Source organism: Dama dama, chromosome 3 (assembly GCF_033118175.1).
Source record: "Dama dama isolate Ldn47 chromosome 3, ASM3311817v1, whole genome shotgun sequence".
Taxonomy (NCBI): domain Eukaryota; kingdom Metazoa; phylum Chordata; class Mammalia; order Artiodactyla; family Cervidae; genus Dama; species Dama dama.
The window spans coordinates 63249848-63263547 of record NC_083683.1 but is presented as its reverse complement, the minus strand read 5'-3'; the positions used below and the strand labels follow the sequence as shown (position 1 = coordinate 63263547).

The window sequence follows — 13700 nt, the reverse complement described above, 5'->3', positions numbered from 1 at the left end:
TCTTCTGTTCATGAAATTCGCCAGGCAAGAATACTGGAGTGGTTAAGCCATTCCCTTCTCCAGGGGATCTTCCTGATCCAGGGATCAAATCTAGGTCTCCTGGGTTGCAGGCAGATTCTTTACTATCTGAGTCACCAGAGAAGCCCTTAACTATCCAAACTAAGTACTAAAAAAGTATGGTTCCTAAAGAAGTATGGAATAGTTAAAGTTAACAGCCAGACCAACTGGATTGTGTTTTGGGGGAAAAAAAAAATCACACTGTAAAACTCATAGGGCTTTCGAACTATGCCTGGTGACTCTGAAGATAAGAACAAGAGGCGGAAATGGTAAAAGAGAGCTTTGTAAATTTGGGGATGTGCTCAAAACTACTGGGTGTTCTAAGAGTGTCTCATGAAACATAAATCTCAATGCAACTATAATCTGGATGTGAGGAAAAGGTTACTCTTAAAAAATAGTTGCATTTTTTGCAAAATACTTTAACCTTTGGTCTTTGGCCTTCCTTTTTTCAGGTTGAAAAAGTTAAGCATGATTCATATACTAAAGTCTTCCTGTCTATGCTTAGTATTCCTTTTAGAGTTGCATTCTAACCCATGGTTGTATCTCTCTCTGTTTCCATTCTTGTGCATGCTCTGCCCCAGGTTGGCCTTCATTCCACGACGTGATCAATTCTGATGCGGTCACATTCACAGATGACTTTTCCTATGGGATGCACAGGGTGGAGACCAGCTGCTCTCAGGTCAGTGTACCCCACCTAAAAACCCAAAATGTTGCTCATTCTGCTTTGCAGACACTTCCAAGACTCCTGGTTGTGCTAAATATAGTAACTAAGGCCAATTGACCCATCACAAAAGGGACAGACAAACACAATGAGGTCTCTGTCAAGTCCTAATGATATCTCAGTCTTGAGGAGTTTAGCAAGTCCTATTAAATGTCAGTCATTGGCTTCAACGCTAGTAAACAAAATCACTGGTAGGAAAAATTCTTCTCATTGACTCAATACAGTGGGGAGTTGAATGAAGATTTCATTACACGGCTTCACGTGATCTGACATTTCACGTGCACACTCATTGTTCCATCATCATACCTCTAATGGTAATGATCCCAACATGGTCAACAAAGGCCCTATAAACGTCTCTCCTTGGATGGATGTGAAGAGGGAGGTTGGAGAACAGAAGAAAAAAGAGGAAGTTCAGTGGCTGGCTGTGCGAGGGCAGAGAGAGAACGTTCGAGAAAATAACTCCTTCTATAGGTCTTCTAGAAATAGGCTTATCTTCATTTCCAAGGATGTCCCTTTCACTCTCCTCTGACTGAATCAGTGCTGGATCTAAGGGGGAAATGAACATATGTTGAGGAGGAGGCAAAAATATAGTTAATCTGTCATCCCAATCAAGAAACTTGAACTTAAACCCAGAGACCTGGCCAGAACCTTCTTGTACATAGAACTAAAGCAACTGCACATTCTAGTCCAGGGTAGGTCATCCTGCTCCACTTTGCTTTAAATAAGTGAACGTAAAGTCTGAGTGCTGTGGTACCGAAACTCACCGATGCTAGAGTGCGTTGCTGGGGGCTGTCTCTTGTACAAATTAGAGGTGGAGGGGCGCCGTCAGGCAGCTGTGAGTGCAGAGGGATTGCCACGTGAGCCTCCCTCAGCATTCTTCCACCTGCCCTTTAACCCTGTTCATCAGCCACAGGAGTTTTAGGGAGGAGGTGGCATATTTACTACCAAGTAGGGAGGAAGATTGGTTTGAACCTAACCATCTGATGAATTTCTATTTCATTTTATTTATTTTTAAGTAAAGCTGGCAAGTGAACTGTCTTCTAAGTATGAGGACCACTCTCTCCCTTGAAAAAGCAGGCTTTATATCTTATCTAAGTCACATTTTCCATTCACCCTCATTTCTCAGATCTGAGTCTAAGCCAGAAAGTGGTACTTTTTGATCCTGGGTCTCACCCTCAGAGATATCTAATTTAATTGGTCTGGGTGATGTCTGAACATCAATGTTCTTAAAAGCTCCCCAGGTAAATGCTCACAATAACCTTCTGAGTAGATAATGTTATTCTGTCTCATCTTACAGTGGAGGAAACTGAGGTACAAGAAGTGCAGTTACACTTGTATAAATATTCATAGATTGAACTGAGACTTGAATGTGGGCATTTAGCTCCAGAGCTTTTTATGGTGCTCAAATGGATAGGTAAGTAGATAGATACAAGCACCATAAGAAGTCATGTTGAAATAAGAAAAAAACAAAAAACAAATCCTATGATCCCCCAGCAGTTAGTTTAATTCAATTCAGTTCTGGATTCAATTGAATGTTTATTCTTCATAACTTCCACAAAAGCAAATTGCGAATATCTACCCAGGAATCTAAAATATTTGACAAAAAATTGAGATAGGATGGTACATAGTCATTTATAACTTAGGTACATAGTATTTAGTAAACCTCCCTTAAGGCTAATGGTTGTGGGGTATTTTTTTCCCCTTTATTTTTTAAGCTGCCTTAAAGGTTGTTGTATGATTGCTCCTTTTCTTCTCACTCAGAACCTATTTTCAAACATTGAGTTCTATGAAAAATCATATGAAAAGGGACAGAAAAAGTGGGGCATAAGATCGTAACTTTCCTTCGGGGCCTACTCTCTGAAGTCTTTGTGACTAATTCTTAAAATTCACAGTTGGAATACATTTCCTCATTTCTCTGTGCCAGCCACTGAGGTGACACCAGTGGGAGTCAGATAAGACTGTTAGGAAAGTGTCCTGCAGGGACCGAAGAGGAACGAAACCACAAACTGTGCCCAAATTAGGCAGCATTCATAGCAGACACCACCCTAACCCGGGCACAGCTCTCAGCCCTCGATTGAAGGCCTAGTGACTGTTACTGTTCTTTGGGTTCAGCTGGGTAAAGCACTAATACTCCTTTTCAGCCTCTTTTTCCACCGCCTTTATTTCTCACGTAAGAAAGTGCGTCTTGCTGACGATGCATGATGTGTGTGGTCAGTTGTGTCCGACTCTTTACCACCCCATTGACGGTAGCCAGGCTCCTCTGTCCATGGGATTGTCCCAGGCAAGAATAACGGAGCGGGTTACCATTTCCTCCTCCTGGGGATCTTCCAGACCCAGGGGTCGAATCATGTTTCTTTTGCTGCATTGGCAAGTAGATCCTTAACCACTGAGCCACCTGGAAAGCCCAGAAAGTGCTTGACCCTTTCTTAAATGAAAGTCTTAACTTTACAGAAAAGAGCAAGGGATATTCGTTCTGCTTCTTTCTTAAATGTAGAGAGAAAGGGAGGGAAATTTGTTCCACTAATGCATGTGCAAAAGTGCATGCTTTGGGAAGTAAGTGCCACATAGAAAATAATCAGGTTCCAGCCCCAAAGAACATGTTTGCTGGAATCTTCCCCATGTGGACAGAGTGGGCCTGCCTGCCCCACTTCGGGATGACAGCTCACTAAGCCAAAAGTGTGCATCTTGCCTTTCAGTTTCTTTGTCTCTTAATTTGTGCTTGACACAGAAATTTATTTTTCTTTGTTTTACATTTTTGTTTAGTTTTCTCTTTTCCATTTTCTCATTCATCCTTTTTATCTTGACATGGTGGGTGGGGGAACTGATTTAATGGTTTCCGTACTACAGAAACCACCTGTATCTTGCTTCCTGGTTTCTCATCCTTAATACTGTTTTTCACTATCAGTTTATCTTCTTTTACCTTTTATTCTTTCAATTTATGTAGTCTTCTACTTGCAACTTATCTTTTTTTTTTTTTTTAAACTTTTGGATGTTGACATGGTAACTTATCTAATTTGCTTCTCTTCTTAATAAAACTCTTGTGTTTTGAGTTTACATGGCTTGTCATTTCTCTGGACTGAATTGCATCAAAGGAGTTTGTGTTATGACGAATCTGTTAGTTGTTTTCAGCATCTTAGAGACATTTTCAGTTGGACATGTTATGTGGAATGCTTCTTTCTTTACGGTAAAGATGGAGCATCTAAACAAGAAGACCCTTTTACTGCCAACTTAACACCAATAAACTGAGCTTCTGTGGATAAAACCAGTAGACTCAACTTGCCTGCGAGGCAATATGGTGATTTTTTTTGGTCTATGGGTCTCTAATTCTTGCTTTAGTACTTAGAATTCTTCTTCTTCCACTTCTCCTTTTTCCCTCTCCCCCGTCCCCCCTTCTCTTCCTCCCCTGTTCCTTCTTCATTGTTATATGAATCACACCATGCAGTTAGGCCTCATATTTGGGTGCATGCATGCATGTTAAGTCGCTTCAGTAGTGTCTGACTCTTGGCGACACTATAGACTGTAGCCTGCCAGGCCCCTCTGTCCACCAGGAAAACTAGAGTGGGTTGCTGTGCCCTTCTCCAGGGGATTCTTCCTGACCCAGGGGTTGAACATGATCTCCTGAATTACAGGTAGATTCTTCACCATCTGAGCCAGCAGCAAAGCCGCATATTTGGGTAGAAATGACGAACACACTGGGAGCCATGCCTACCACCTCTTTATACTACATTGTAGCTTTTCCGTGTGCCCAGGGACATCTTAGGTTGTAATATTTTAGTAAAATTCTTATTGAGAAAGTTAAGATTTATTCAGTACTGTAATCACTTTCCAGAGAACTATTACAGTCAGGTCCTTCTAAAAGAATCTCTGTGCTTCTTTAAGTTAACACAGAAAATAAGCAAGGGTAGTAGAGCTTCTTTACTTCATCAGGATTCCTGCTTCTGAAGGAAACTGGTTATCCTTTATATTCTGATGTTCCTTGCAACTATACTTATTTTCTTTTACCATTCTATCTACTAAGTTAAGGAATTATACTCCACTTATCTCTTCCAAAGTGGAACTGTATCCTAAATCTGCCCACTTTGGGGTGGGCATAGGTAGGTATCTTCCCCCTGGCTCTAGCAATTTCCTAACAAATCTCAGTTATAAAGAATTTTCCTCAATTTTATATAACTTACATTTTTAGTTAGTGATAAAAATATGTTGCTTCTAATCCAGTTTCACTGATGACTATCAATTAATTGCTTGACAGCTTCTCCCTACACCTCCAACCCCAGCCTATTAAGCAACACTGTCAGGAATTTAAATTCAGTGGAAAGAGGTAAGATTTGCCTGATGTAAGCTGTAGTTCAGCAAGATAAGTCCCTCCTGGAAATACTTGGGGAGTTCTTCCTTTTTTAGATCAAATTTCTACGTCTGCAGCAAATGGGAGACCAATAAATCACTGAACATTTTCTAATAATCTGGGAGGAAACCACCAGAACCCTGAGTTTACCCAAGCTGGACTCTGTTTATGACTGCAGCTATTACGGTTTGAATCTATGGTAGAGTCCTTTAGTTTGTTTTAGATCATTATTAATTTGTTCTAAGTCAGCCAGATCAACAGAAAGGTAAATATCCACCAACACAAAGTATTTTTCAAGAGTTGAGCAGTTTTGGGTAAAAACCCCAAACCTTATTAATCTTTTGCAGATGACAACTCATATATTGCTGATGATTAAAGATACCCATGTGTTACAATAGGGTTTCAGACTTACAGCCCCCTCTCTCTTTTTCTTGATCTTTCAGTAAAATCATAATGCTAAACTGGTGACTTCACAATCCTTTCCTTGGCAAAAGATTAATATCACAAGCACAGAGGAAAAGAGCCCTACTTACGCACAAGTGTCTTCAATAACAGTGGGAGAAAACAGGATACTACTGGCAAAGTCAATTGCTTTTCTTCTTAAAACTCTTTTCTCCTTCCCATCCTGCCCCATGCGCCCAAGTGTAAAAGCCCGGCTTTGAAACCGCTTCATCTTGTAGATCAAACACTTAAGAGAAAATGACAACAATAAAGCCTAAAACATCCTAGGAATAGCTGGGAGAAAACCCTCTAAGACAGTTGGAAATACATCAGTACAGAAATATGTAACTGGGTTGAATGCACTATTTGTGTTTCCTATGCACACAATTGAGAATTGCAGTCAGATTTTAAGGAATTACGTTAAATTTGATGCCCAATCACTTCTTTTGGATGTGGCGGGGTGGGGTGTGGGCGTCCTTTCCTTTTGTCCTCTGCAGGTTCTTTAGTTGCCAGTTTTTCTGAGTGAGAGGCTTAGGTGATAAAGGATGCCTGTGGGAATTTAAAATTTTTCTTTGGAACAATGCTTATCTCATGCTTCCTCAGAATGAGAGCTAGAATATCCTGTTATCGTTTGTATTGTACCCGTAAAAGAGAAATGCATAACCACCTTAAAACAACTTTCAAAATGCACACCGAAGCTTCTACCCTGAAATAAATGATTAACAGCAGGTTTCAGAGATTTCTTCATCGGGCAACCAGTTTGTCTCAGTCACAACCAGGTGTGCTAAGCGAGCCCAACACATTGCCAGTTGGCTGGGGCCGGGGAGGCAGCGCTCGCAGGCGGCTAAAGAAACAACGCGTCACTGACAACTTTCATTCATCATCCCAGCCTTCCGCCAGGGGTAGGGGGTGGAAAGAATGGGCTCCATGTGCGTTCCCCTCAGGGAGGAGCCTTCAGGGCTTGTGCACTTTTAAAAGAAAATGAGTACTCGTCTTTTGGACTGCAAGGAGATCAAACCAGTCCATCCTAAAGGAAATCAGTCCTGAATATTCATTGGAAGGACTGATGCTGAAGCTCCAATACTTTGGCCACCTGATGGGAAGATCGACTCATCGGAAAAAACCCTGATGCCGGGAAAGATTAAAGGCAGAAGGAAAAGGGGATGACGGAGGACAAAGATGGTTGGATGACATCAACGAACATGAGTCTGAATAAGCTCCGGGAGTTGGTCATGGACAGGGAGGCCTGGTGTGCTGCAGTCCATGGGGTCACAAAGAGTCGGACACGACTGAGCAACTGAACTGAGCTGAACTGTTCTGGGAGGCTGGGTGTTCCTGGGAGGAAGCAGAAATGGTACCGTGTGGTTAGGCTTCCTCCAGACAGACGGTCTTACAACTTTACAGGCAGCCAGATGGGCATGTACGTAGTGGGGGTGGTAGTTCAGTCTCTAGGTCGTGTCCAACTCTTATGACCCCGTGGACTGTAGCCCGCCAGGCCCCTCTGTCTGTGGGATTTTCCCAGGCAAGGATATCGGAGTGGGTTGCCATGTCCTTCTCTAGGGGATCTTCCCTACCCTGGGGTCAAACCCTGGTTTCCTGCATTGCAGGCAGAGTCTTTATAAACTCAGACACCAGGGAGGCTCATGTATGTGGTGACGCAGATATAAATGAGCACCTTGCTCTTCCCTCCAGCTGGCTCAAGCCATGAAGAATCTGCCTGGAGTACAGGAGACCTGGGTGGGGAAGATCTCCTGGAGAAGGAAATGGTGACCCACTCCAGTATTCTTGCCTAGAGAATCCCATGGACAGAGGAGCCTGCTGGCCTACAGTCCAGGGGTTCCCAATAGTCAGACACGACTGCGTGACTAGCACTGTACTGCACTGCTCCTCCGTCACTTATGTGAGCCTGGAGTGAATCTTCCAGAACATCTTGTGCGAGCATGATGAAGCAATCACTCTTGTTTTTAGGGGACCCACATCTTTTCTGAGGATTTCCCTACCCCATCCCATCGCCAACCCATACAGTTATTTGCAAGTGACTTTTGTTGCCTTTTCCCAAATATAATTTCTCCTCCTCATCGCCCTCCCATTTTCTCTTGCCTGGATTAGGGACGTCGAGAATCTGTGTTTTTCTTACTGTTTAACCAAAAAACTAGTGTCAGATCTAGCAACTGAAACTGCAGGCTGACAACCAACTCAAGTCCAACAGATTAAATTACTCTAATTTGGATTTTTAAAAAATGATTTGGGGAATGAATGATCTGGGCACTAGATACTGCAAAGTGGCGTGAAGTATACTGTTGCTATGCTTTATTTTTGAAGTAAGATAAAGAGAACCATTCACTAAATATGCTTGAGATGATTAATAAAGGCGCTATCATTTATTTTTGCCCAGATAACTGTATTCTCTCATTAAAAAAAAAAAAAGAAAATCTATCTGAGGCTTTCATGTGAAAACTCCACCTCTCAGATGCCGAGTGATCAAAGTGCTGGAGCTGCACGTGAGATCAGTAATTGTGCACACATACTGGTCACCAAGAGCACCAGTTCCTGCTGGCCTGCACACTGACTGTTTTGGCAGGCAGAAATAGGTGCTTTCCTGTGTCCATTGGGTAAGCATATGTATTTCACTGGTGCATCTTAGCTGCTGATGCCTGAAAATTTGGCCTCAATTGTTTATAGAAAGGAAAAGCAATCTGAGCTGTCAGCCTTGATATTACCTAAACCTGCATAAAATGTGGAAAAATAATGCAAGATTTGTTTTTTAGGCCTGTTTCATATTTTCCAGGCAATAGATCAAATCAGTTCAGGGTTCATTTTTAGTTCTTTAATAAGCTGACACAGTATGTTGGCAGTAAAATAAGAATGCACTTTTAACATGGAAGTGCCATGTAGTCGAAGTTGCTATTTGTGCTATTTATTAATAGTAGAGAGCCCTTGAGAATCGAGCTTTGCACTTTCAATGGGGAAACTGAGACTCTAGCCCTTTCCATTGTAATAAGCACCGTCCTTCACTTCTCTCTCATCATCTCCGTTTGGTATGGAGGGACAGAAAACCCCATTCCCATGTCAAGTCCTGCTTTACTCCCCTGCAGTTTATAAGTGTTTTATACACCAAATGAGCACAGTGAGAAGAATTAATAAATCATCTCTATGCCTCTTCTCGCATATTCTTCCCTAAATCTTGACTCCTCCATCTGCTTAAAATGTTCTCCCCTAGATATCTGCGCCTTCACTTCCTCCAGGTTCTTATCCCAAAGTTACCCTGGGAGAACTACCCTTGACCACTTTACCTAAATTGTCAGCTCCCAGTCTGACACTCTGTATCACTTTCTCTCTGTTTTCGTTTTTTGTGGGTTTGTTTTTGTTTTGTTTTTGCTCCTTAGTGTTTATTTCCACCTACTATGCTTACAGTTCCTTATTACCTTCGTGGTTTCGGTCTCTACCAGTGGAATGTAAGCTCCATGAGGCCACTGCCTGTACCTGTGGAGTCTGGGACAGTACCTGGCATAAAGTGGGTGCTCCATACATATTTGTGGAATGAATAAATAGGGGTCATTTGCCCCAGGCTTTGATCTCTTTGTTACGTGACAAACTAAAGGATGTGTTTTCGTAGCCTGTTTGAATGTGGTGCGCTCATATCCTGGTGGGCTGCCGTCTATGGGGTCGCAGAGTTGGACACGACTGAAGTGACTTAGCAGCAGCATCAGCGATGTCACCATACCCTCTACCCTGTCCCTGCTGAGAGGGGTGGGGGGTAGTGAGCGTGACCTGTGCGCTGGTCTCTGGCAGCTGCACTCAGCAGCAGACTGGTGAGCCAGCCTATCTGGGGACACTTTCTCTGGGCTGGGTTTCTCCTAAACACCATCACAACCACCACCCCTCCTTCTGCCTCTGTCGGGACTCTCTGCCTCCTCTCCTTCCCCAGCGTTTTGGATAGTCAGTAGCATGGACTGAGCTTGACAGCTTGTTCCTCCTCCACATGATCCAGTTCGCACAGGAAAGCAACCCTCCTGGTACCCACCTCTCCGAGGCCAGAAAAAAGGATTGCGTGGACTAGTGACATTTCCATTCACCACGCTGCAGTCCTGGTGACCATAACATAAATCTGTTGCACCCTGCCATTGCTTTACTGGGTTCCAAGAACATCCAATGCTTTTCTGATGTTAAGTTTTACTGCCCATGAAAACCAACACCACCTCCCTCAGGGCCAGTTACACAGTATCTTTTACAGTGGACTTCTGCATATCTGAAACCCACCCATCCAAAGCCAAAAGCAATGCCAGGGCGGGGGTGGCGGTGGGAGGGGATGGAGATTTTATTCTGCCCTGTTTCTTACAAGGGGAGATCAAGGGTCAGTTCAATTCATAAAATTACCGCAGTCATTTTTCAGCTGGCTGAGAGGCTTCACAGATCAAAAAATACAGTGGCTCTTAAATGATTTCTGATATGCACAATTCTAGCGTTTTTTATTCTCAGCATGTGGTGCAAGGCCTGCCAGAAACCATCTTTGTAGCTATTGACAGGCAGATTAGAAATCAGCCACGATGGTTTCCATCATTTCTCTCCAGGCCGGTCATCCATTTAAACCGCTGCCTGTGAGCTCCCCTCAAAGCCTGCTTTGTACACGCTGGTGACCTACAGTTTGTTCTTCTCTTGCAGTGCGGCGCTCACCTTGGGCACATTTTCGACGACGGACCTCGTCCAACTGGCAAAAGATACTGCATCAACTCGGCATCCTTGTCTTTCACCCCAGAAGAGAGCAGTGGCGCCCAGGGGGTCAGCGCGGGGGGCAGCCCAGCCCCCGGTGACAAGACGGAGCTGTAGAGAAGCGGCCGGAAGCGGCGACAGAAGAAACAAGTGTACTTAATGCACAGCTTATTAAAGCGAATCCCATAGCGTTTATCTCAGATCTATTTTTTCAAAACTAGAAGGGCAGTTTTATGCTATTGATATTTTTCTTCTTGCTTAAACAGAGGCCCTGGCCATCCATACATCTTGCTGTTGACTAGATGGGGAACCGCAGATCTTGAGTGAACTCAGAGATAGCTTCGTGAAACTTCTTTACAAGCCACTTACGTAGCATTTGGCATTATTTTCTTTGCCCACATAGCTTCCTTTGCTTTCTTTTATTCCTCCCCACCCCCTGCTTGCTTAAGAGGCAGAAGGTGCTTGGTCTTCAGACAAGAAAATCAAGGTCTGCTCTGCAAAGCAGAGACCAGGGCTGAGGGATGGTGGGGATGTTGAGACCTGCAAGACACATGGCCTGGAGGCTTTGTGCAGATCCACCTAAGATAAGGATGGAGTGATGTCTTCTGAGACTTCTCAGCTTTGTGGAAAGTTTGAGCTAAGGTCGTTTATTCTCACTAAAAGGGTGTGAAGGTCTAAAGTCTTTCCTTATGTTAAATTGTTGCCAGATCTGAGGGGGCGCCCTGAGTGTTGTGGCAGAGAAGTAAACATTACCTCATGGTTAGGCCTTTATTTTTATTTTTTCCTTGAAAACATCAGACTGTAAGATAACTGTAAAATGTTGAACCCCATTTTGTCCAAAGTTCACAAAAGAAGAATGCCTGCCATTGCCTTTTGTAAGTCTGTCTCTCCACACCTAATACCAGCTGCAGCTGGAAGGGCACTTTGGTGACTTCCCCATGTAAAATAAAATATTGGGAACAACACACTTCATTAAGGCAACAGAATAAGAGAGAAAGCAGAGAAGGCTGAAGAGGAAGCCTGGGGGTTAGATGTCCAGAGCCCTGCAGAAGAGCTGACCACAAGTCCCCAGCAGAGCCCGGGGTGGGGTGGGGGGACCTTGTACACTGGGCCAGGTGACCTCCTGGAGGATGCTGGGGCTTAAAATAGAAACAGCCAGGAGCTCACGTCCCACCCTTGACACCAATCTGCTGTGGGACGAGGGACAAGCTGTCTGTTCAGCCTCTGCATGCCTATTCTTTATGTATAAATGCCGACTTAGAATATTGGTAAAATAATTGACACTCTCAGGGGAAAATTACTGTATTGCTCTACAATTAAGATCAGTGTTGTAGAATTAAACTGATCTGGTTCTAATTGCCGCAAAGGCCGAAGCCCAGGCATTTGAAATGGAAAGAAGCAGAGAGGGGGCTGACTTAGCTGATTGGTATGGAAACAGTTGGGCCAAGAGCCAGAAAATTTTCTTTGTAGCAAGATGGCTGGTTTTACTCTAAGAAGCTTGGCTCGGCTCGGTGGCTGTATAACATTTAGTCTGGTGGGATGGATGTCATTGAGCACAGTAAGGTTTTTATGGCCCTGAGCGATGGGGATACGCATTGGTATTGCCGCCAGGTGTGAAGATAACAGTGTATGACTGATATATATTGTGTTTGTAGCCTTGAGTGCTAAGCCCAAAGTGTAGCTTTTAAAAAAATAATATTCTGTAAATTTTTTGAAAGCTTATGAAAACTGACGTCTTTCTTTATCAGCCCCAAGACCAAAAATAAGAAAGAGAAACACGTGACAATCTTAAAGAAACAATGAGGAACTAAAACAAAAAGTTGTGGTCAATCCAAGTGTCAGGGCGGTCAGGTCCACATCCTTCTGTGTCTCTCCACACACCACCTGGTGAGGCCCTGACCTCCGGGTGACCTTCACTGGCACGTGGGCCGCACCTTTGCCATTCCAGGTTCATTGTGCTCCTCCTCCCTTGGCTCCCAGACATGGCATCTCAGGTCCTGGGGTCACTCTGGAGTTCACAGGTTTCACTCCCCTGAGACATTGAATTTAAAACCCGTGAAGCCTCAGCGTCCAGACTATCCTAGAAGTCTTTTCTGACCTCACAGAAGGAGTCCCAGCATTTCCCAGCAACCCAAGGATCCCTAAAGAAACAGGTCTCCCAGGACATGTCCTTCCCTCGTGTGGTCCATCCTTCAGAGGCTCACACAGCACTTCTTGAATGGCTCCTGCCTCACGTGGTGGCCTGCCCTGGGGTCTGCCAGACACAAGCCCCAGGGCCGGGGTAGACAAGGAAGATAAACGAGGGGCTTCTCCCTCTCCACAGAGACTCTGGATTTTCATTGCTCCTCCAGTTTTATTGTAGGGCTTAAGATTCCCCTCAAAAAGCTTGTCTTCTAGCGCTTGGTCTTTGTTTCAAGAAAAGCCAGTTTTCTTCTACCACATTTTCCAGCATCAACTTTAAGAAAAATGCAACCTCCATTGTGAAAAGAAAGTGGGGTGTATGCATGTGGTTTAATTTCAGGTTGCTTTTGAGTTTAAGTGGTATCGAATTTCAGTATATTTCTGTCTTATGTTAAAGAAATATATTACTAAAATGTAAGTGAGCAATAATGTCAGCTGTCGAGCACTAGATTTATTTTTGCAGGATATGGAGTGCAATGAACTGAGTCAATATGGTGAGGTGTATGTGATCTGTGGGAGTTATACCATTTAACATAGGAAATGCATGGGACTTTCCCTCCCTGCACTCAGGCCCTCCCTATACCATTAGGAGACGCAGGTTTCTTTGCCGATGTGTAAAAATGTTATGTCCGTACACTTAGGTAGAATGGATCTGAAGAAGGCAGCAATTCATGTTATACTAGGGGACATTTCTATGTGTTCAAACTTTTCACTTTATAGATAAATTTAAACTCAATGCAAATGACATAGCAACTTGAAAGTCTCCATGTTCATCGAATTGAACATGCCTTGCTTTAAAGTATGGAGTATGATGAAAGGGATTAGCGTTTTTTCTGAAAGTCAAATACTACTTTTGCCTTAGACAGCTTTGTAATAATATTTCTCTAAGCAATTCAAAACTTTTGAAAAATGACATGAAATTTTCATTAAAGACTGTTTTCCTATGTTTATTGTATATGGAAATTATTCAATAAAATTTCTTTATAAAAATGTTTTCTTCTCTCTCTGATTCCTAAAGACTTCTCTTCTTTTTTATCACAGATGCATAGACCATCCATTGGAGCTTGCCGCAGGCTGTTCTGTTTACCTCTTTACCCAGCTGATGTGTCTCTTTGTAGAGAGGGCCTTTATCTGGTGTGACCTTCATAAGCGGGGCTCTGAGAGTAGGGTCTAGGCCACTCTCCAGACCTCAGACCCCAAGAGAGGCCTCCTGGGATCCGAAAGGTTGGAGAGAAGGGAAATATTTAC

General features: G+C 43.4%; 1 protein-coding gene across 3 annotated transcripts in view; it reads left to right on the top strand.

Annotated features, from left to right (window-relative positions):
* The window catches only part of MSRB3 (methionine sulfoxide reductase B3), a 172698-nt gene extending 159254 nt beyond the window's left edge, over positions 1-13444 (top strand). For all 3 annotated transcript variants that reach the window (XM_061130715.1, XM_061130708.1, XM_061130722.1), the window contains 2 exons: positions 639-736; positions 10224-13444. In XM_061130715.1, coding sequence (XP_060986698.1) covers positions 639-736; positions 10224-10388 — 263 coding nt within the window. In that variant the 3' untranslated portion in view covers positions 10389-13444. The remainder of the gene's footprint in view (positions 1-638; positions 737-10223) is intronic.
* The last annotated feature ends 256 nt before the right edge of the window (positions 13445-13700 follow it).